Source organism: Lissotriton helveticus, chromosome 1_2, assembly GCF_964261635.1.
Source record: "Lissotriton helveticus chromosome 1_2, aLisHel1.1, whole genome shotgun sequence".
Taxonomy (NCBI): Eukaryota; Metazoa; Chordata; class Amphibia; order Caudata; family Salamandridae; genus Lissotriton; species Lissotriton helveticus.
This window is the reverse complement of record NC_136058.1, coordinates 404,077,151-404,101,504: the sequence shown is the minus strand read 5'-3', so window position 1 is coordinate 404,101,504 and position 24,354 is coordinate 404,077,151. Positions and strand designations below refer to the sequence as shown.

Below are 24,354 nucleotides of genomic sequence, written 5' to 3'. Positions count from 1 at the left end.
GGAATGTAAAAAAGAGGAGAGGCTATGGCGAAAACATTTTGACAAAGAAAAGAAAATCATATACAGATCATCTATAAAAAAATATAAATCCGCCCTTAACACAGCTAAATCCATCTTCTATGCTGAAAAAATTGAAAAATCTGTTAATGCCCCTAGAGAGATGTTTAGAATAGTAAAAACTCTGATAAAAGCCCCTGACCCACCTTCCTCTGAACTTTCTTCAGAGGAATCTGGTGAGCGCTGCAATGCACTTGCAAGTTTTTTTGCCACAAAAATCAAAAAAAATCTTCTCTCTTTCCCCCCCTTCCCTCAACTGAACCAAACCAGCTGCCGATGGATGCTTCAAATGCCACCTTACCCCGCCTGGTATCTTTCCATCCGCTCAATAGTGAACTCTTTCCCGCTCTTTTCAATTCCATAAAAAGTGGTTCTCCACTCGATCCCGCACCTATGAACATCCTGAAACTGGCCCTACCCTATGCCAGTAACCACATCATTAATCTTGTGAATGCCTCACTGGAATCCGGTGTGGTACCACAGGATTGGAAACTGGCTATGGTAAAGGCCTTGCTAAAAAAACCTAACCTTAATCCCGACGCTTTTTCAAATTATCACCCAATTTCTCTCCTTCCCGGTATCAGTAAGCTTACTGAAAAATGGGTAAATAAACAGCTAGCGTCATACCTAGAGATCCATGACCTGCTACACCCTACCCAAACGGGATTCCGAAGGGGACAAGGGACCGAGACAGCCTTGTTGAGAGTGGTCGAGGACTCCAGGAGGATTTTGGACGCAGGTGGCAGCGCGGCCATCATCCTCCTGGACCTCAGTGCCGCATTCGACACGGTCAATCACCGCGTCCTTTTGGCTCGCCTCGAGAGGGTTGGAGTCATGGGTAAGGCCCTCGAATGGCTTCGGTCCTTTCTTAGTGACAGAGTCTTCAGGGTCTTCTCGGATACCAACTGCTCCCTCCCCGTGCCATTGCAGTGTGGGGTACCACAGGGTTCTTCCCTTAGCCACACACTGTTTAACATATATATGACACCTTTAGCGGAGGTTGTAGCCCCTTTTGGAATCCAGCTGATAAGCTATGCTGACGATACTCAGTTAGTAGTCTCTCTAAATCGAGTGGGCCACCCCCCAAACAATCTCTGCAGCTGCCTGGAGGCGGTGGCGAAATGGATGGATGCGTCCCATCTGAAATTTAATGGGGGGAAAACTGAGCTAATGTTACTGGGAAGGAAGGCCACTTTTAACAACACCATCCTGTGGCCTCCTTGTATGGGTCCTGGGCCCACTTCAAAACCTGAAATAAAAACCCTTGGCTTCTGGCTTGACTCGGAACTGTCTCTCAAAACCCAGGCAAGAAAGACAGTAGCCACTTGCTTTGGTCTAACCAAGACAATCCGGAAAATCCTCCCCCAGCTACCAGAAGCTGCAAAAAAAAACATAGTCCAGTCCCTCATTTTATCTAGGCTGGACTATGGGAATGCACTTTATCTGGGTGCCCCTACTTCAGTCATACGACAACTTCAGATTGCCCAGAATTCCGCAGCAAGACTACTTACCGGAACCAGCCGCCGCATATCAGCTGCACCATCACTTAGGACCTTGCACTGGCTCCCCATAAAGGAGCGGGTCCATTTTAAATCCCTCTGTCTGGTCCACAAAACTTTTTATGGGAATGGTCCTCCCATCTTAAAAGACATGGTAATACCATACATACCATCTAGGGATCTCCGCTCAAAACAACAAAAACTCCTCACAATCCCCAGGACCTACAGAGCTCGAACAGGGGACCGCCTGTTCTCACGTAACGCGGCTAGGTTGTGGAATGCCCTCCCTCTTCCACTTCGTTTAGAGCCCAGTCTGACTGTCTTCCGGAAAAAGATAAAAACCATTCTGTTCCCCAATACATAGATAAACTCATCTAGTTTACGTCTGATTTCCTCTTCCTCTCATTTTTTTCTTTCTGGTTAACTATCAAGCGCTGGGATGCTCTCGAGTAGCCATGCGCTATAGAAGAACCTTTTCAATTCAATTCAATTCAATTCAAATGTGAAACACTGGTGCTTAGGGGCTGGATAAAGAACGTTAGTAAACAAACGCAAATTAAAAGCACATTTTATTTATTCGCTGAAAACTGTTTAAAAATGTAATTTCCAAGTTCCACATGTCTGTTTAAAAATATTTACACTTTCAATCAATTCTGAGTTTAGTTACAAACTGATAGTGGGAAAAACACTTGATGTATAAAAACGGAAACCAAAAGCTTCTTTGTTTTTGTTTTTAAAACAGGCCGTCAACCTTTTCCGTGAAAATTATTATGAGGGCCTGACATCACTTCTTGTGACTTCACTACATGTGACGTCATTGTGATTTGCATATGATAATGGGCTCGATCACTATTTTCCTTACTTGTTCCCTGTTTATTTGCATGACATAGGTCTATAGGTATTAAAAGTAAATATATAAATTCACAGGTAGTCAGCCCATTTCTCTGGTGATGTCACACATTGACAGCTGCCTCTTCTATTTTTAGGTGAATACAAATAACCTGCCGTTCCCCCTCCTTCCATTTCTCTTTCTTTTTCTCCCCCTTTCTTTGTCTCTCTCGCTCTCTTTATCTCTCCCCTCTCTATCTCCCACCAACAACAACCTCCCAAACCCCCCACAAAAGGAACTCCACACAAGGTATATGTAAAAATAGCCTTTGTATTACAAAACACATTAGATAGTAAACACACACTTTACAATGTGCCAGAGGCACGGTTAGAATTTACAGGGGATTATATACATGGGACAGGGCCACAGGGACCACTGTCAGGAATAAGCACTTGGTAGAACTAGCACTTGGTAGGAATAACACTTAGAACATAGCAATTGTAGCACCAAAGAGCAAATGTAGCACACAACCAGTAACCACTGGTAAAAGGTAAGTACCACCTACGCAACCCTAACCATCTTAGGAAAATATCACGCAGGGAACCATGAACTCACTAGCATAACTATACTAGGTAAAACAACCACCTAAGCATGAAAATACATTTAGGGGTATAGGCCAGAAGCTTTACATATGATGCATAAAGCCACATACAGAGGTGTCAGAACACAGGGTGCACAAAACATACTACACACAGTACATTTCATAACACCCAAAGCATTAGCGCATAAATCACAATTAGCACATAAATCACATTAGCGCAGAAATCACATGTAGCCCATAACTCACATCAAGGTCCAGGTTGCGCCACTGTGTCAAAACCTAAACGTAACAGCTGCCCACTACTTGCTGGGCATCTGGGGACAATAGCAAGGGGCCTAAACGCTGCAGCTGGCACTAAGTGCTGCGCAGTTGGGGAAGGCCAAGGTAGGGATGAGGGAGTGCGACTCACTCCTGGGTCCAAAGAACAAGTCCCCAAAGAAGCAAACCCTAAACGGTGCAGCTGCCCACTACGTGCTGGGCAGCTGTGAATCAGCAAAACTGCGACAAGGCCCTCACTGGCCCTAGGACAAAACTGCGCCAACTGTTGGAGCCCTCTAGGCTCAGGAAACACTATTGCAGTGCAGGCTGGAGCCATCTAGGCTCTCAAGACAAATAGTGTACCCATGGGGAGCCCTCCTAGGCTCTAGAACAACTGGGGCCCTCAGAGGTACGAACACGGGCCCCTCTGGCCCTCGGGACCCCCACCGGGGCCCTTTACATTACTCTGGCCATCGTTGGAGCCCTCGTGCTCAGAACAACTCATGGGAGGCAGAGGATCTACCTAGCTCCTTGAATAAGAATGCCCCAACATGTTGGAGCCTCGTGGGCTCTAGAACAATGAGCAAAATGGAGGAGCGGCCCGCTGCCAAACGGGGCCGCACGAATACTGCCTCCCATGGTGCTGTGCCTTGACCTGGCAGCACCGATAGTCCCCACGGAGCCCCCCAGCCCTTTTGTACTCACCGGGCTGCTCGTGGGGGACTCCTCTCTCCGGTGCGGCGGTAGCGCTTTGCGGGGCTCTCTCACCACCTGAGAGCCTTGCCTTCAAAGTGCGCCCGCTTCGCCCTGATCTTCACCCGGTCCCCGATCTCGGGACCGGGACTTTTAAAATGGAGCCCGCAAGGCTCCGGGTCTTCCTGCGGCCACTCGGGGAGGCGGGGTAGGCTCCCGGCCTCCCCATACAGCACCAGCTTCTCTTTCCGGCAGGCGGGCGGGCGGGCAGGCAGGCAGCATCTCCGGTCTCCCTCTCCATACGGGAGACCGGAAAAGCACACAAAGGCTTCCCCCAGGCAAGGGGAAGCTGAACAAAGGGTCACCAGGCCCTGCCCACCTCCACTACTTCCGGGTCGCGGCAGGCTGCGGCCCAGCAACGTGTCAACAAGCAGCTCAGGGCAGCGGCGGTGATTTCTCCGGCTGAAAAGAGGGGTAGGCTCCCTCGAGTAAATTATAAATAAAAGTAGAAACGGGGTGGGCATCCGTGCCTAAATAATTAAATAACCGGGGTGGCACCCGTAGGCAACCACGAAGGAACAAATGCAGGGTAGGCTCCTGCTCGAGTAGAGCACACAATCCACGGACACAATGCAGCGTAGGCTCCGGCGCACCACGCACAGGACACTTCAAAACAAAGCACTTCCCAGGCACTAAAAGAGACAGAAACCCTGGCCCAACAAAGCAACTGGGACAAAAATGAGTTTCAGCCAGTCCTGGGCATAAAGAAATGGAGCAACCAGCTCCTCAGCGAAGGGAAGTCCTCCAGTCCCCCAGGCAAGTCAGAGGGGTCCCAGTACAAAGTCCATCAGCAATCCAGGGAGGCAAGCCTTCCCCTGGGCCCCAGCAGCAGCACGCCCCTGGTAGATTCTAGTCAGGAAAACAAGAACATTTTACAAGAGGTCACAGCCTCTTTTTATACACTAAATCCCTTTGTCTGTGGGGTGCAGGGTGGGGGAGAAACCAGGCGCAGCTGGTTTTGGAGCACTCTGATGTGCTCAGTCCCTCTCACTATTCACTGGCCAGGCTAGGGTCATGAGTCGCACCACAGGGGGCAGAGCCAGCATTGTGTGGGGAAAGCCCAGCCCTATTCAGGTCCCAGGTGCACCCCTCCCTTATATCAATCATGCAGATCTCTCCACTCACCACCGGGGCAGACCCATCCTGACTCCTGGAGCCAGGCTCACCAGCCAGCTCCAGCCAATCACAAGCCAGACAGCCAATTCACATAATTAACACAGCCATGCCAACTTCTAGAAGTGGCACTTCCACACTAGACATATTTATGCCGCACACATCATCGCGCAGCATTTAATCACACGAGTCCGCACATACCAAACTCAACCTTGCACTCCCCACACATCAGGAAATACCATGGACACACATATTCCCCATGCATTCCTGTGGGAGGGCAGGCCATTCTCACACACGCACTCAGAGAGCGCACACACTTTACACTGCGCCACAGTGCTAAAGTGCGCAAAGACCAGAAATCACTACAATGATGTAACATTAAAAGGCAAAAAGTTCAGGGGTGAATCTGCCAGAAGGGCCAAGTCCAACACTCTCTTTATCTCTCCCCCTCTCTATCTCCCACACACTCCTGTTAGCTGTAGCTTCATGAATTTCACTGCCACTTCTGGCATTCATACAACAAATCCTTCAGAACATTTGAGAACAAGGGACAATCAGTGTGGAAGACGAGTTGCTGTGAGTGCAACTGATTGTCCTGGCACATATATGCTTTTGATGTGTGTTTTCGCTATTTCACCACATTCTTCAAACAGAGTCTGATGCTTACAGTGGTTCAATTCTGGTAAAAAGTAGAGTTTGGCAAGACACAGAATTAATAGGGAGAGCCGAGTCGGAAAGGAGCCACAGGTCACACTTAGCTATAAGGCCCGAGGCACGAGCTGATCCATCAACCGATAACAGTGTGGAAAAGATGCAGCAAACGTTACTTAAAAACAAGGTATATGCTCTTTTATATCTAAAAATAGGTTATTTCTTGAACACCTGTGTTTCACTTTAGTTCATTACATATATTGCAGTGGCATTTGTTAATAGTAATACATACATTTTACCAATGAAGCTTCTATCTCCAGAGCCCTGACAACATGTCCACTCTGGGTGTGTTGGGTTTATAGGTTTTATTACTAATCCGACAAGTTAGCTGAAAATACTGCTGTTAGTCCCAGTATTGTTCAGTGTTGCTTTTACAGGTAGTGTGATCATGTGCGATTTAATGTTTTTCTTTGTATCTCTTCTTCACCAAATAAAAATCAACAATGTTTCTTTTCTTTTATTCCACATTGTGCTCAGTTCCCACTGTGTATCCTGGTACATTATGTCGCTTTGCTATGTGTACGGAAGTGAACAACCACTGTAAACACACACTTTTATAATTCGGCAAACACTGTTATCTGTTTTTCTCCTTCACTGTTTGTCGGGTCTTCTATCATCTGGTATTTCAATGTTCCACATAATTTGAATTTTATATTTTCCGTAATTCATTCCTCTCACAATAACTGCACTGTTCAGCTCTTGTCTATGTCCTCAGATGGGTCAATATTATTTTTGATGGTCTTAAGTTCTTTCCGGAATCTCTGCATCTCTAGCATTGTTTACATGTGAGTTAAATGAAGGAGTGAATTCACTTGGGGCTGTGTGGGATCGAAAATTGACAAAAGCCCTTCTCACTTCAAACATTCACTACAATGATAGGGTTTTTCCCCGTGTGTGTTCGCTGATGAATTTGTAGGCCTGATAATCGACTAAAGCTCTTCCCACATTCATTGCAGTTGAATGGTTTTTCTCCTGTGTGTATTCGCTGATGTGTTTGGAGGGTTGATAAGTGACTAACGCACTTTGCACATTCACTGCACTTGAATGGTTTTTCCCCTGTGTGTATTCGCTGATGTGTTTGGAGGTGTGATAACTGACTAAAGCTCTTTAGACACTCATTGCACTTGAATGGTTTTTCTCCTGTGTGAGTTCGGTGATGATACCTTAATGCTGAAGAGTAACTAAAACTACTGTCACATTCACTACAATGATACGGTTTTTCCCCTGTGTGCGTTCGCTGATGAATTTTTAGGCTTGTTAAGTGACTAAAGCTCGTCCCACATTCATTGCACTTGAATGGTTTTTCTCCTGTGTGAGTTCGCTGATGATACCTTAATGCTGAAGAGTAACTAAAACTACTGTCACATTCACTACAATTATAGGGTTTTTCCCCCGTGTGTGTTCGCTGATGAATTTGTAGGCCTGATAATCGACCAAAGCTCTTCCCACATTCATTGCAGTTGAATGGTTTTTCTCCTGTGTGTATTCGCTGATGTGTTTGAAGGGTTGATAAGTGACTAAAGCACTTTGCACATTCATTGCACTTGAATGGTTTTTCCCCTGTATGTATTCGCTGGTGTCTTTGTAGTTCTGATAACCTACTAAAGCTCTTGACACATTCACTGCACTTGAATGGTTTTTCTCCTGTGTACGTGTGCTTACGTGTGCTGATGAAGATTGAGTAGTGATGACAAACTAAAGCTCTTGCTGCATGCGTATGATTCTTCTTTCTTGGTTAGTGTTTGTGGGTCGGGTATATATTTGTCTACATCCCATGACTGCATTTCTTGATGGGCCAATATGGCTGATAAAGTACTTGTGTTTCTCACACACTTTAAATGTGTGCAGTATTTTGCACGTTTGATTTCTGTTTTAACAATAAATTGCAATAGCCACCAAATATTTGCCACACTCCAATACGTAGAAGGTGTCTCTGTAGAGTGAATCTGCCAGAAGGGCCAAGTCCAACACTCTCTTTATCTCTCCCCCTCTCTATCTCCCACACACTCCTGTTAGCTTTAGCTTCATGAATTTCACTGCCACTTCTGGCATTCATACAACAAATCCTTCAGAACATTTGAGAACAAGGGACAATCAGTGTGGAAGACGAGTTGCTGTGAGTGCAACTGATTGTCCTGGCACATATATGCTTTTGATGTGTGTTTTCGCTATTTCACCACATTCTTCAAACAGAGTCTGATGCTTACCGTGGTTCAATTCTGGTAAAAAGTAGAGTTTGGCAAGACACAGAATTAATAGGGAGAGCCGAGTCGGAAAGGAGCCACAGGTCACACTTAGCTATAAGGCCCGAGGCACGAGCTGATCCATCAACCGATAACAGTGTGGAAAAGATGCAGCAAACGTTACTTAAAAACAAGGTATATGCTCTTTTATATCTAAAAATAGGTTATTTCTTGAACACCTGTGTTTCACTTTAGTTCATTACATATATTGCAGTGGCATTTGTTAATAGTAATACATACATTTTACCAATGAAGCTTCTATCTCCAGAGCCCTGACAACATGTCCACTCTGGGTGTGTTGGGTTTATAGGTTTTATTACTAATCCGACAAGTTAGCTGAAAATACTGCTATTAGTCCCAGTATTGTTCAGTGTTGCTTTTACAGGTAGTGTGATCAGGTGCGATTTAATGTTTTTGTTTGTATCTCTTCTTCACCAAATAAAAATCAACAATGTTTCTTTTCTTTTATTCCACATTGTGCTCAGTTCCCACTGTGCATCCTGGTACATTATGTCGCTTTGCTATGTGTACGGAAGTGAACAACCACTGTAAACACACACTTTTATAATTCTGCAAACACTGTTATCTGTTTTTCTCCTTCACTGTTTGTCGGGTCTTCTATCATCTGGTATTTCAATGTTCCACATAATTTGAATTTTATATTTTCCGTAATTCATTCCTCTCACAATAACTGCACTGTTCAGCTCTTGTCTATGTCCTCAGATGGGTCAATAATATTTTTGATGGTCTTAAGTTTTTTCCGGAATCTCTGCATCTCTAGCATTGTTTACATGTGAGTTAAATGAAGGAGTGAATTCACTGAGGGCTGTGTGGGATCGAAAATTGACAAAAGCCCTTCTCACTTCAAACATTCACTACAATGATAGGGTTTTTCCCCGTGTGTGTTCGCTGATGAATTTGTAGGCCTGATAATCGACTAAAGCTCTTCCCACATTCATTGCAGTTGAATGGTTTTTCTCCTGTGTGTATTCGCTGATGTGTTTGGAGGGTTGATAAGTGACTAAAGCACTTTGCACATTCACTGCACTTGAATGGTTTTTCCCCTGTGTGTATTCGCTGATGTGTTTGGAGGTGTGATAACTGACTAAAGCTCTTTAGACACTCATTGCACTTGAATGGTTTTTCTCCTGTGTGAGTTCGGTGATGATACCTTAATGCTGAAGAGTAACTAAATCTACTGTCACATTCACTACAATGATACGGTTTTTCCCCTGTGTGCGTTCGCTGATGAATTTTTAGGCTTGTTAAGTGACTAAAGCTCGTCCCACATTCATTGCACTTGAATGGTTTTTCTCCTGTGTGAGTTCGCTGATGATACCTTAATGCTGAAGAGTAACTAAAACTACTGTCACATTCACTACAATGATAGGGTTTTTCCCCCGTGTGTGTTCGCTGATGAATTTGTAGGCCTGATAATCGACTAAAGCTCTTCCCACATTCATTGCTGATGTGTTTGGAGGGTTGATAAGTGACTAAAGCACTTTGCACATTCATTGCACTTGAATGGTTTTTCCCCTGTATGTGTTCGCTGGTGTCTTTGTAGTTCTGATAACCTAATAAAGCTCTTGACACATTCACTGCACTTGAATGGTTTTTCTCCTGTGTACGTGTGCTGATGAAGATTGAGTAGTGATTGTGCCTTTAGATTGGATTATGGATATGCACGCTTGCGGGTAAAGTTGTATCTTCCTTCCAGCCGGTGCAAATTGGGACAGTCTTTTGTATTGTAGATAGAAGAACTCGTCTTTCCTTTACCCGTCAGTTGTCTGGCTCCACTCTGTTGTGCTTTTCTCCGGTTGCTGTGGTTTGGCCAGAAAGAGTTTACAATTCGCCCAGAGCACTGAATGATGGCTGTAATCACATCATACCAATACCATAATCAAAGTTGTTATTGGGCACTTGTTTATATAGGAGGCGATTTGTTATTGTTGTTGCCTTAATTTTACTAAGGTCATTTCTTCGTCTTGTGGCGTGGAGGTTCACAGCTCAGACTCTTACATCCACCGAACTACCCTTGTCTGCTTCATCCAGTATCTGTCAGTTTGTGTGCAGGTTGCTCTGTCGCCGACTGCGCTGATGTTTTCCTGAATGCTGTAGCTCCTTATTTCTGCTATTATTGAAGATTTACAGCATTAGCTTCTTTATTCATACATTCAAAGCTTGTTTTCTGTTGGATGTAAAGATATTTAAAATTACTAAATTGAAACATTATGGAATTAGAATTCACAATGTTTAACTGGTTGTAAAAGATTTACCAAATCTCCACGCAATGCAGCGCAACCCACCCCCCCCATGAGGCTGCGCTGCGTTGCGTGACAGGGAGGGAGCAGGAGAGCACCATATTTTCAAAGATATGGCTCTCTCCTTCCCTTTCCCTTTCCCTTGCTCTGGCACTAATTACAGCGGGCCTGCGCCATGCACACACCTTAGTACCAGAGCGCTAAGGGGTGTGTGTGAGTCCAGAATAGGTGTTGTACAGGAAGGACACCCTTCTTGTACAAAATACTATGTCAGACACGGGGGAAAGCTTTTCCCACTTTGTATGCGTGTCGCACAGTGCAGCACACATGCAAAGACAGAAAAGGAAGGAGAAATGATAGCATTTCTCCTTCCTTGCGCCTAGTTTAAAAGTGTGCAGTTTTCTCACACTAAACCCCATCTACTGTATTTGGTAAATTGGGTTTAGCGTGAGAAACCTTGGGTGGTTGAATGGGAACGCCCATGCACCCCCTTGGCAGGCCCCCATGGCACAAAGTAATGCGAAACAATGCTATGCGCAGTGTAACTTTACTTTTACGTTATTTCCAGCGCAAAACAAGTTTAGCGCTGGAAAGTAAATTAGTAAAAAATATTTTGCGCCATTTTGTGACACTTTTGTGACGCAAACACAGTGCAAAATTATTAGTAAATCTCCCCCCTCTTCTTTACCGCCTTTGAAACTTAGCAAGGAATATTTCTTCATACACAGATATTTAACTAAAAGTTCTGTTGATCAGGTGACATCTTATTAATGTCCGAAAAAGAGGTGATTTACAAGGGTTTACAGAGTAAGGGCGCTCACGAGGCACCCAAGTGCTAGAGGTATAGTTTAAGATAGACGCATAGGGTCAAGATTTCATTTAAACAACAATAGATTTTAAAACAAGAATTAGATCAGGCGCGGCTGCAAAATTTCCAGTAACTCTTTACGAAGTATACAAGAAAAGTAACTCCAATCACACACTCAATCAATCAATCAAAGCATTTATATAGCGCACTACTCACCCGAAGGGTCTCAAGGCGCTGGGGGAGGGGGGCCGCTACTGCTCGAACAGCCAGGTCTTGAGTTGCTTCCTGAAGGCGAGGTGGTCTTGGGTCAGGCGGAGGTGGATCGGAAGAGAGCTCCAGGTCTTGGCGGCCAGGTAGGAGAAGGACCTTCCTCCTGTGGTGGCTCTTCGGATGCGGGGGACGGCGGCAAGGGCGTGGTTGGTCGATCGAAGCTGGCATTTGGGAGCGTAGAAGTTGAGCCGGCTGTTGAGGTATCCTGGGCCTTGGTTGTGTAGGGCTTTGTGTGCGTGGGTGAGGAGCCGGAAGGTGATTCTCTTGTTGACCGGGAGCCAGTGCAGGTCTCTCAGGTGTCCGGAGATGTTGGTTCGGCAGCGTTCCTTTCCTATTCACTTAGGATCATCTCAATGCCAACTCCTGTCTTTACCTGTCTTTACCTTGCTGTTCATAAGTCCCCTTTGACACTTTCAACAGCTCCCTTGGTTCAAGCATTTCTGGTTTCTTTGTACCTGGAAGACTGGAACATTATAGTGAGTTGAGGGGGGTTTCCTATCGCCATAACATCTGTCAATCTGCCTGAAACTAGTGAAGCTTACAGCACCCGGTTCTGGCCCTGAAAGACAACTTTAAAAAGCAAGTCTTTAGTTCTTCCTAAAGTAGATAAAGTTCTGTAATGCAGCTCCTTCCGGGGCTTTTGTGTAAAACAGAACGATGGGTTCCCTGGAAGGCCCGTCCTATACATTATAAGCGCAGATAAGGCAAACAAACGTTGATTCATATAATTTAATATTCAACAATATCAGTCATTTAGTACTTATAGAGAATCCATCACAACCAATAATTTACCTGACATATCCCCGCAGCAGATGTGTGCATATTACTCTTTTCCCCCTTTTCCACCATTACATGGCATCTGGCATGATGTTGTCCGTTTGGGGCCCTGGATGCCACTTTGTGACTGGGTGGGCATTTGGAAGATCGGGAGGAGGTGTCAGTTATCCACAGGTGATGCAGCAGTTCTACCTTTCCATATTTCTCATATTCAAGTTTACTAATTTCATGTCCTTCGGCCCCCCTATTGCCCTCTGGCTGCCACTCACTCTGTGGGATTCTTCAGAAGTCAGATAATGGCCTAACACTCACAAGGCCGTGGCTCTCACTTCTTCTACAACACTTATTACAGACATAGAGCCTAGTTAGGAGTTTTTCCAACAGATTATTGCCTCAAAACTAGGGGTGGTGGAAGAATTCTGCTCTGCCGGGGGAGCTTGCGAAGTTTTGCCCACAGGTACGGAGTTCCAAAAAACTCCACAAAGTGATGCAGAACTGAGTTTTTTTTCTCAGGCGGTTCGCCAACGGTAAGGTGGCGAGCGCTCGTGAGAAAATATAATGCGCTAGACCTGGCAAGATTTCTCATTGTGGGAGGTCGCGACCACTTGAGTGTAGAAATCTACCATTCTCGTTGATGAAGCGGCAAATCAATTAGAATGTCAATTTGAGCGGCAGAAAGCAGCTGCGCCCTCTGGCGTGACGCGTAGTGCCGTTCATGCTGATTTTACAATGCAGGACAAACTCCTGGCACTAACGATCAGTGAGAACAGCGCAATTTAACAAACTCTGCCACTTGCAGAAGTCCGCAGAGTGTGAAGTTTCGTGGAGTTCCACAGAGTAAAACTCTGTGAACTATTCCAAGGCCTAATCAAAACGTGACATATATCCTGTCTGCCTTATTATGATTGCCACAGGATGTAATGCATTTTTAATGGGGTGGGCAGGATACATGTCACATTTGTGATGGAATAAACCATCCGCTGAAATCTAAATCAGGCCTTTGATGTACATTGTGTCCAGTGTGGCTAGCTGGGCTTGAAGGATCTTGTGGTTTGTGGATCTCTCACTGCTTTGAGGTCACCGCCAGGCAGAACTTCTGTCAGCAGCGCCTTGTGCATATCTTCCTTTCTAGGCAGGACCTCTGTCAGCTCTGCCTTGTGCAGATCTTCATTCCAGGCAGGACTTCTGTCATCTGTGCCGTGTGCAGATCTTCCTTTCTAGGCAGGACCTCGGTCAGCTGCACCTTGTACAGATCTTCCTTTCTAGGGAGGGACATCTCTCAGCTGCGCATTGTGCAGATCTTCCTTCCAGGCCAGACTTCTGTCAGCTGCGCCTTGTGCAGATCTTCCTTCCAGGCAGGACATCTCTCAGCTGCGCATTGTGCAGATCTTCCTTCCAGGCAGGACGTCTGTCAGCTGTGCTCTGTGCAGATCTTCCTTCCAGGCAGGACATCTGTCAGCTGCGCCTTGTGCATATCTTTCCAGGCAGGACTTCTGTCAGCTGCACCTTTTGCAGATCTTCCTCCCACTCCGCACTTCTGTCAGCTGTGCTCTGTGCAGATCTTCATTCCAGGCAGGACGTCTGTCACCTGCGCCTTGTGCAGATCTTCCTTTGATGCAGGGGGTTCTGTCAGCTGCGCCCTGCGCAGATGTTCCTTCCAGGCAAAACCTCTGTCAGCTGTGCCTTGTGCAGATCTTCCTTCCAGGCAGGGCTTCTGTCAGCTGTGCCTCGTGCAGATCTTCCTTTCTAGGCAGGACTTCTGTCAGCTGTGCCTTGTGCAGATCTTCCTTCCAGGCAGGACTTCTGTCACTTGTGCCTTGTGCAGATCTTCCTTTGATGCAGGGGGTTCTGTCAGCTGCACCTTGTGCAGATCTTCCTTCCAGACAAGGGCTTCTTTCCTCAATGATCAGTTCAAAGGTCGGGAGAGGTAAAACTGGTCTAGGTCATCTACTTTATTGCAGTTCTACTGGTCATGCCACAGAGCTCGAGCTCTGAGATGAAGGAGAGTCTGGATTTTATGAGCTCTGTAGAGCATTGAGACAGTTCTACCGCATTCAGCACACACTACAAGACTCCAGAAGTCAACACTACAAGTGCTGTTCCAAGGTTTAATTCAACCACTGTATCTGAACATCCCGTGCAGGAAGCTTTTAAAAACAAGAGGTACCTGGGCTTTCTTTCAGTGGCAGCTGGTGACATTTGAAAGTGGTGAGGCATAAAACAATTGTTGTACTACACTGTGGCGAGCGAGCGAGACTGAACCAACGGTGCATTTTCAAGCAAATTTGAGAGTGTAATCCCACTATTCGGACTCCTGCCTCATATTCGTCATTTCTACTGATGCCCTGCACCAAAACACGGACAGACCACACCTACCCTAAATTAAGATAAGGCCTTCCACTACTACCACACGCTACACAGACACAGATCCCACACACTACATCACAACAAGTGATACCCGTAGAGTCCATGCTCAATGGCTTCTAGCGTGCATAGACAAGCATGGGGGCAAATTCAAAGACAGAGCGGTATCGAACAGAAGAAGATATTTTAAAAACATGATTTTTTTTAAAACGAGACCTGCCAGTTCCCCTTCACTCAGCTTTTAGATGAGCCTCGATGTGAGAAAAAAAATCGTAGCCAATGAATGAAAAGTTTTACTGATGAATTGGTGTTATTCCCGACGTCATTGCGGGGCAGTTACAAAGACACGTTTTATATTTCACAGACCAAAGTTGAATACATCAACCACTCGAAAGAAGTTAATAATTAATTAACTAAGAACTGCTTAAACAATTACAAACAAAAGTTGTTTCTGGTTTGGTAACACCTGTCACAATGCAGACCCGATTTAAAAAAATGAACCCTTCACAGTTTGTACAACACAATAGAAGATGAAAATGATGTTTAATAAAACAAACACTTATGATTCTTATGTACGTACGCAGCCTGCGGTGTGATCCTTAAGCACGCAGCCAGCTCCGATACATGTCTGTTGAAAGAAGGGCGAATGCCAAGAGTAATGAGGTAGCCACGTTAAAAAAAAATAACTAAGTCTGGAACTGACCCACCCACTGTCTCTTTGCACGAGATGGGGAGTGAAAAACCCTCGTATTCATGACTAACATTCCCTGCTGCTATTACACCAGGAAACAGCCAAGATAAAAGTGGCCCGACCCCATGGTTATGTGTACCTCTTCGGGAAGCCCTGCAGAGAACTTCTGGTGCCTCTGCAGCCTCTGTGATTGAGAGTCTAGCAACACAGCGTGTTAGCAGGAAAAGCATAACAAAGTTCACATTCATAGGTGACCTAGTCTAGGACACCCCCGCGCCGCACGGCCACCAGCTGCTGCGTGTGCCTCCCCCGCCTGACTGCCTCGCTGCCCGGCTGCCGCCGCGGACCACACCCCCTGCCTGTGAGCAGCGTGGTCCGTGCTCGCCTGTCCTGCAGGCTCCTGGGCGCCGCTTCCTGCCCTGTGCCCCTGGTTTGTTCATTGTTGTAATTGTCTTTAATAGTTTAGTAAATCTGCTTCTGTTTCCTGCCTTGTAGTTCCCATCGTCGTTTCCCTCCCCGCTTCCCGCCACCACCGCTAACCCCGCCCCTTTTTTCCTTCTGTACCCTCCCCGCTCCCGCCTCCCAGCTGCTCCGCCCCCCCTCGCACTTGGCCATATATGGCGACCGTGCGACGCAGGTGAGTGTGACCTAGTCTAGGACACCCCCGCGCCGCACGGCCACCAGCTGCTGCGTGTGCCTCCCCCGCCTGACTGCCTCGCTGCCCGGCTGCCGCCGCGGACCACGCCCCCTGCCTGTGAGCAGCGTGGTCCGTGCTCGCCTGTCCTGCAGGCTCCTGGGCGCCGCTTCTTGCCCTGTGCCCCTGGTTTGTTCATTGTTGTAATTGTCTTTAAAAGTTTAGTAAATCTGCTTCTGTTTCCTGCCTTGTAGTTCCCATCGTCGTTTCCCTCCCCGCTTCCCGCCACCACGGCTAACCCCGCCCCTTTTTTCCTTCTGTACCCTCCCCGCTCCCGCCTCCCAGCTGCTCCGCCCCCCCTCGCACTTGGCCATATATGGCGACCGTGCGACGCAGGTGAGTGTGACCTAGTCTAGGACACCCCCACGCCGCACGGCCACCAGCTGCTGCGTGTGCCTCCCCCGCCTGACTGCCTCGCTGCCCGGCTGCCGCCGCGGACGACGCCCCCTGCCTGTGAGCAGCGTGGTCCGTGCTCGCCTGTCCTGCAGGCTCCTGGGCGCCGCTTCTTGCCCTGTGCCCCTGGTTTGTTCATTGTTGTAATTGTCTTTAAAAGTTTAGTAAATCTGCTTCTGTTTCCTGCCTTGTAGTTCCCATCGTCGTTTCCCTCCCCGCTTCCCGCCACCACCGCTAACCCCGCCCCTTTTTTCCTTCTGTACCCTCCCCGCTCCCGCCTCCCAGCTGCTCCGCCCCCCCTCGCACTTGGCCATATATGGCGACCGTGCGAACGCGCAGCGGTCACGCGCAGCGGTCACGCGCAGCGGGCGCGCCGATTGTGCGCCGAAGGCGCGCCAAAGGTAAGCCCTGGCCCCCACCGACGGAAGCTGACCCGACGAACCAACAACGCCGCCGAACTCATCGCACTCAACACCGGCGGCATCCCGGGATGTCACCTAGCCACCCCGAAGCACACCCACGGACCCTTCAGCTGCCACGCCTGCAAGTTCACCTGCATCCGGACCTACCCTGCACCAGCACCCGCCAAGCCGAACACCAGCAGCAACCACCTCAAGTGCATCCTGCTCAACACCCGCTCCGTCCACAGACACGCCATCGAACTCTGGAACCTCCTCGACACCACAGCCCCTGACATCGCCTTCCTCACGGAGACCTGGATGAACGCCTCCTCAGCGCCCGACATCGCCATCGCCATCCCAGAGGGCTACAAGATCACCCGGAGGGACCGCACCGCCAACCAGATGGGAGGAGGCATCGCCATCATCCACAGGGACACCATCCGCATCACGACCAACACCGACGACACCCTAACCACCGCCGAACACCTGCACTTCCAGATACACACCGACCCGAAGACCACCCTCAGAGGCACCCTGATCTACCGACCCCCGGGACCACGCACACGATTCAGCGAGGACATCGCCGACTTCATCAGCCCGCATGCCCTCCCCTCCGCCGACTACATCCTCCTGGGGGACCTCAACTTCCACCTGGAGAACAACAGCGACCGAAACACCATCACCCTGCTCGCCAACCTCGCCAACCTCGGACTCAAGCAGCTGGTGTCCACCCCCACCCACCTCGCCGGACACACACTCGACGCCGTCTTCTCATCCAGCAAAGACATCACCTTCAGCCACGCAACAGGACTCCACTGGACGGACCACAGCTGTGTCCACTTCACCTTCAAAAGAACGACGATCCACCACCACCAGCAACAGGTTGCCCGAAGAAGCTGGAACAAGATCACAGCCGACCAGCTCACCGCTTCCCTGAGCCAGCACCCTCCTGCCGGCTCAGCGAACCCCAGCCAGGCCGCCGACAACCTCACGAAGTGGATCAGCAACTGCGCGGACGAACTCGCCCCTCTGAGGACCCCGCCCAGCAGACCCGGCAGCAGAAAAGCCCCATGGTTCACCGACGAACTCAAGAGCTCCAAGAAGAACTGCCGAGCCCTCGAGAAAGTATGGAGAAGGGAACCTACAATGGACAACATGACCACCCTCAAGCTCGCCACCCGGAAACACCACCAACTGATCCGCGCCACCAAGAAAAATGCATACAAGGACCGGCTGGACAACAACGCACACAATTGCAAGGAACTCTTAAACATCGTGAAAGAGCTCTCCAACCCCAACGCCGGAAACAACGACATCACCCCATCGCAAGACCTCTGCAACTCCCTCGCCTCCTACTTCCACAACAAGATCGCAGACATACACAACAGCTTCAGCATCCAACCGACGCACGCCACAACCGCAGCAACGCCACCCACCACCACCCTCCGCGCCTGGACTCCGATCAGCACCGAGGACACCGTCCGCACAATTAACTCCGTCCACTCCGGATCTCCGACCGACCCCTGCCCTCACCACGTCTTCAACAAGGCCGACGTTGTCATCGCACCCCACCTGCGGGACATTATCAACACCTCCTTCGACACCGCCACCTTCCCTGAGAGCTGGAAGCATGCCGAACTCAGCGCTCTACTCAAGAAACCTACAGCGGACCCCACCGAACTCAAGAATTACCGTCCCATCTCGCTCCTCCCGTTCCCGGCCAAAGTCATCGAAAAGACCGCCAACAAACAGCTGGCCGCCTTCCTCGAGACGAATGGATCCCTCGACCCCTCACAGTCTGGCTTCCGAGCCAACCACAGCACCGAGACCGCCCTAATCGCTGCCACCGATGACATCCGAGCCCTGATGGACAACGGAGAAACAGCGGCCCTCATCCTCCTGGACCTCTCCGCGGCATTCGACACTGTCTGCCACCGCACCCTATTGCAGCGCCTCGGCAACATCGGAATCCAGGAGAAGGCACTGGATTGGATCACCTCCTTCCTCGACAGAAGAACACAGAGAGTCCGCCTACCACCGTACAAGTCAGAGGCCACCAAAGTCATCTGCGGCGTCCCTCAAGGATCCTCGCTGAGTCCCACCCTCTTCAACGTCTACATGAGCCCCCTCGCGGCCATCGCACGCCAACACAACCTCAACATAATCTCCTACGCCAACGACACCCAGCTGATCCTCTCCCTGACCAACGACCCCGCCGCTGCCAGAGCCAACCTGCACAAAGGGATGAAAGATGTAGCCGAGTGGATGACGACCAGCCGCCTGAAACTGAACTCAGACAAGACGGAGGTCCTCATCCTGGGCTCCTCGCCCTCCGCCTGGGACGACTCCTGGTGGCCCCCCGCCCTGGGCACCGCACCCAAACCGACGGACCACGCACGCAACCTGGGCTTCATCCTGGACTCCTCCCTCTCCATGACCAGACAAGTCAACGCCGTCTCCTCGTCATGCTTCAACATCCTGCGCATGCTACGGAAGATCTTCTGGTGGATCCCCACCGAGACCAGGAAGACTGTCACCCAGGCTCTCGTCACCAGCCGACTGGACTACGGCAACGCCCTCTACGCCGGAACCACCGCCAAGCTCCAGAAGAGACTCCAGCGGATCCAGAACGCCTCAGCCAGACTCATCCTCGACATCCCACGAAACAGTCACATCTCCGGACATCTGAGAGACCTGCACTGGCTCCCCGTCAACAAAAGAATCACCTTCCGTCTCCTCACCCACGCACACAAAGCTCTACACGACCAAGGCCCGAGCTACCTCAACAACCGAATCAACTTCTACGCTCCCAAGCGCCACCTCAGATCAACCAGCCACGCCCTTGCCGCCGTCCCCCGCATCTGAAGAGCGACAACAGGAGGAAGGTCCTTCTCCTACCTGGCCGCCAAGACCTGGAACTCCCTCCCGACCGACCTGCGCCTGACCCAAGACCACCTCTCCTTCAGGAAGAAGCTCAAGACCTGGCTGTTCGAGCAGTAACGGCACCCCCCCCTCCTAGCGCCTTGAGACCCTACGGGTGAGTAGTGCGCTCTATAAATGTCTTGATTGATTGATAAAGATTAAGGACGGAGCCACACACAACAGGCAGTGAGAGTGTGAGAATCCTACTGTTTGTCTGGCATCTGGTCGACGACACTGCAGGGTAGACAATCCGTGGTGCACAGATACGTCCCTGGCAGGGTGAACTGGAGAACGGGTCATTTAGATTGTATTCCTAAGCAGGGGAGGCTATTAAGATATTATCAACATAAAACACGGCAGCATCTTTAAAACTGCAAATAATATGGTGTATCAGGAGAGATGCCGATTTCCAAGCAGGAACACAAGCAGCTCGGCAGGAAGCAGAAAACAGGCAGAGAGTTCTTGCAGGCAAGGCAGGGCACTTCAGCACTCATCCCTCCTATGGCTCCTGAAAAGCCTGTCATCAGAATGGAATAGTGTCTGCAGGACACAACAGATGCACATGCTATGTATATCGTATTCTAGTTTGATTTGTTTTGCTTGCTTTTACAGTGCAGAGACTGCAGGATTTAGGATGCTAACAGTAATCCACAGTTGAGAGCTTAGTAAAGAACGTTGTTGATGCAGATAACTGACTAGACGTTGATACAACCGTATCATCTACCCTGGGTGGGCGGCTTTATGTGCACCGTGTTTGAGACTCACAGACTATCTTTATTAACCAATACGCCACTTGGGAAAACGCCATCTTTTTATTCCGGTGTCTTTTTCCGCTCAACTGTTACGTGGCTATGTGGTTATTAAAAGAAAAGTTCCTGAATAGATAGCAACGACACAAGTCCCGCTGTACGGGGGCCCCCTCAGCACTGTACTGAAGCCAGAGAGCTCCAGATTAAATCCGGAGATGGGGCCCCTCTGTGAACCTTGCCCCTCCAACTTTCGTTACGCCACTGCACAAGCCTTGTCTACAAAATGAGTCGGAGGTCGGAGGATAAGGTACGCTGGACAACTGTGATAGCATCTTGCTTGTTAACAGAGAACGCTTTTGGTTTTGTCTGCTTGAGAAACAATGGTGATCAGTTGACACTATACGTAAGAACCTTGGCATATTAATACGCAAATTCATGCAAACAGGGCTACCATGCACTGACAATCAAAGAAGACCCCTGCTGTTGATATATAGCCCAATTTTTTTTAATCATAGGGTTTCATAATTTTAGGAAGAAGAAGCATTTATGGTGGGAACGTTTAATCGAATCCCATGGTGTCATGTAAATAGTTGCGACCAGCAAAGCGGGTGAGTACACGCAGGGGGGGGAGGTAATCTATCAGGATCTTACCTATATAAAATAAAAAACGTACATGCGTCCTCCGGGACCGCATCACGCTCCGCCACCTCAGCTCCTACTTGCTCTGTAGTCCTGGCACCCTTTTAGGCAGCCTCCCTCTTCCTGCTCCCCTAATCCAATCACAACGCTTTGTGATTGGTTAGGCGCAGCGGAGAGCCCCCCGGCAGGAGTGTGCATGACTACTTTGTTTGACCCTGGGGCCGACCAAACAGTCAGTACCCACAACAGTAGGCAAGCCACTCCGCCCGACCTCAAGCATGACACCCACCCGCCCGCCCCCAACCAGAAACAGAGGCACTTCTGCTTTCACGCAGTGCAAGAAGGCAGAAACATACATGGTAGTTTTTACCATTTATGTTTCTGCCTACTCGCACTGCCAGAAAGCAGTGAGGCAATGCAACACGCACCAATGGGGAAGCCGCCACTGCTTTCTCTATCAGTTGAACTGAAGATGTTAATCCTTGGTAACATCTATCCGCTTTGGACAAGGTCCTCCATTTTGCTATCAAAATATAACTCATCCTGCGCAGACACAAACCCTAAAGTCCACATTGCATGAAGCTGGGTGGTTCTCACCCAAAAGAGGGCCCTCCACAAATTGCTGAAATTTTCTTACACTCCCTGGACAGCCGTGGCAACACACAGACCAACTGCACCCCCTCAGGGATCACCAGTCCATCTGCCAGGATCAAGACTCAGATCGTTCAACCTTCTCTGCTACCCTATTTGGAATGGCCTGTCTCTGAGATTCGTGGAGGCTCCACACTCAGTGAGCTCAGAGTTTCCTTGTAAAACCATTTCATGAGAGTGGAAGAAAAGAGCAATAAGTGACACGCACTGCACAGAAGTGTAATCTACCAATATCATTCCATGTACCATTGTCCTACTGCTGATGTTTCGACCTGGATGTTTTGCCGTCTATCACAGCAGCTTCTTCGTTTAAAATCTTACTCAACAGTTTGTTTTGCATCATACCTACTTACATATGTACTGTTTATGACCTTATGACATCTCTGGAAGACATGTTGTGCTGTCTGTTGCTACATAAATAGGAAATAGATTGCTCCTGCAGGAAGAGTGCAGTGTCCTTGCAGTCAGATGCACTTGATTGGGATCAAAGGTACCATGTTTGTTAGAAAATCTGCAACTATTAGAATAATAACGTAGCAAGAGCAGTGCATACAATGCAATAACACAGACCAGGTACTAGAAAAACATGACGCAAACAATGCAATAACACAGGCCAGGGACTAGGAAAATGTGATGCAAACAATGCAATAAAACAGGCCAGACACTAGGATTGATGCAAACAATGCAGTAACACAGGCCAGGCACAAAGAGAATCTGAGGCAAACAATGCAATAACACAGGCCAGGCACTAGGAGAATCTGACGCAAACAATGCAATAACAAAGGCCAGGCAATAGGAGAATCTGATGCAAACAATGCAATAACACAAGCCAGGCAATAGGAGAATCTGAGGCAAACAATGCAATAACACAGGCCAGGCACTAGGAGAATCTGACGCAAACAATGCAATAACAAAGGCCAGGCACTATGAGAATCTGAATAATGCAATAACACAAGCCAGGCACTAGGAGAATCTGACGCAAACAATATAATAACACAGGCAGGCACGAGCAGAATGTGAAGCAAATAATTCAATAACACAGGCCAGGCACGGGGCATGGCTTGGCAGCCGATGGACCAGGCTGCGTGAGCGCCGAGCTCCGCACGGATCCCCGCAGAAATCCTGAAATAGTGTAGCTTTCTGGCCTGCCCGGCGTCACAGAGCATGGCCGGAGGGGTGCTGACCTGCCCTGGCGCCTATTCGTGGGCACATCGAACGCGGAGTGGGAGTTTGGGAGGATTTCCAGCCCGAGGTTGCTGGCAAAGGCGTGTCCTAAAATGGCGGCGGCCCCGATGACTACTACTAAAGCCTAGACCGGGGGACGCGCAGGCACGCCAGCTGAGAGACCGAGGCACTTCTGGTGCGAAATCAGCAGCTCATCGGCGGATCGGCTGTGAACTGAGTTGCCGATGAGAGAGGGACAGCTGCGGGTGGTGGCATCCCGCTTCATGGTTGCATCGGGCGGTGGCGGCCTGCTGGACGGCGGGAGCTGTGACCGGAGGTGGGAACCCTGAGGCTCCGTCCCCATGGAGCTGCGTCCTTCGAGCCAGAGAGGCTGCGATGGAACGGAGACGCCTGGCTGCACACGGAGGAGCTGCGGCATCATCGGTCCTGCCTCGGTGAGTGGGGTGCAGCTTAGCCAGGAGCCCCTGGCTGTAGAGGTGGCCGTGGGTATCAGGGCGGCTGTGGCCTGCGAGCTGGGGCGGGGGCCCACAGAGGAGGAACTGCTGCATGAAAGATATACCGGTTGGAGGCGGAGGGGAGCTGGCGGAGACACGAGCCTTGGGGGTACGGCACTTGACCCTGGAAGGCTGCCTGTTGAGGTGCGGCGGGAGGCGCAGCAAAAATCCCTCAGTGCGTGATTTGGCCCCTGGTCCCGAGGAGACGGATGTGGGCCTAGAGGAGGGTGTCCCTGACACAGCCCCAAGCAGCAAGGATACACCGGTGGGCTTTGGTCAGGAGGTTGAGCCCCGGAACATGGGGCATGGGTCCTTGCCTGGTCCAGTGCGGAGAGCATGGTACAACTGGGGCCTGAGGAGGTAGAGGTGCTGCAGGCAAGTCCCCTGTAAGGATACAGGTTGTTGTTCATCACCCGCCCCTGCTGGACTCGTGCGCAGGGGGCAGAACGTTGCTTAGCGGGGACTGGCACCAGCGGGACTGGATCTAGCACCTGTGGATCTGCGCTACTGGGGAAGGGTGAAGATCCATTTTCCGGGACACCTGGACTGCGGAGCGAGGAGCCACTGGAGGGCTGGTCTCCTGGGATCAATTGGAGCGGGCTTGATTGCTGGTTGCACACCTGGAGACTGGGCATCATGGCAAATCCATATATACCAGCACGCGATCGGGGAAGCTGGAGCATGGGGAAAATGAAAGGAAAGCAAGGTGGGGTGCAGCAGCCCTGGGCAGCGGTTCGTGGGCGCAGGCCGAGTCCGACCAGATGGAGGCACCCCAAGATGCAGCAGCAGTTCGACAGAATACTGGAGGCGATTGCTGACTTGCGCACAGCCCTGCAACAAGACATCGCACAGGTGGCAACGGGACTAGGCCTGTTGAACGCGGATCACTCTAAGCTGGTGGATAGGGTTAAACAGGTGGAGGTGGCGCCAGCCCAAACTGTACTGGAGACCAAGATGACAGATGCTTTGGAGCGGATACAAGCATTGGAGA

At 49.5% G+C, this 24,354-nt stretch overlaps 2 protein-coding genes across 2 annotated transcripts in view; both read right to left on the bottom strand.

The window, feature by feature from the left end:
• Nucleotides 1-6,132: 6,132 nt before the first annotated feature.
• Nucleotides 6,133-8,573, bottom strand: LOC144804569 (uncharacterized). Its single transcript, XM_078671917.1, has 2 exons — nt 8,557-8,573; nt 6,133-7,488 (listed from the first exon to the last, which is right to left on the bottom strand). The coding sequence occupies exons 1-2, from the start codon at nt 8,571-8,573 to the stop codon at nt 6,678-6,680; spliced, it is 828 nt and encodes a 275-aa protein (XP_078528043.1). The 3' UTR covers nt 6,133-6,677.
• Nucleotides 8,510-24,354, bottom strand: part of LOC144806501 (uncharacterized) — an 82,814-nt gene continuing 66,969 nt past the window's right edge. The window contains exon 2 of the mRNA XM_078672851.1: nt 8,510-10,252. Within this exon, the coding sequence (XP_078528977.1) occupies nt 8,929-9,579 (651 nt within the window). The 5' untranslated portion in view covers nt 9,580-10,252 and the 3' untranslated portion in view covers nt 8,510-8,928. The remainder of the gene's footprint in view (nt 10,253-24,354) is intronic.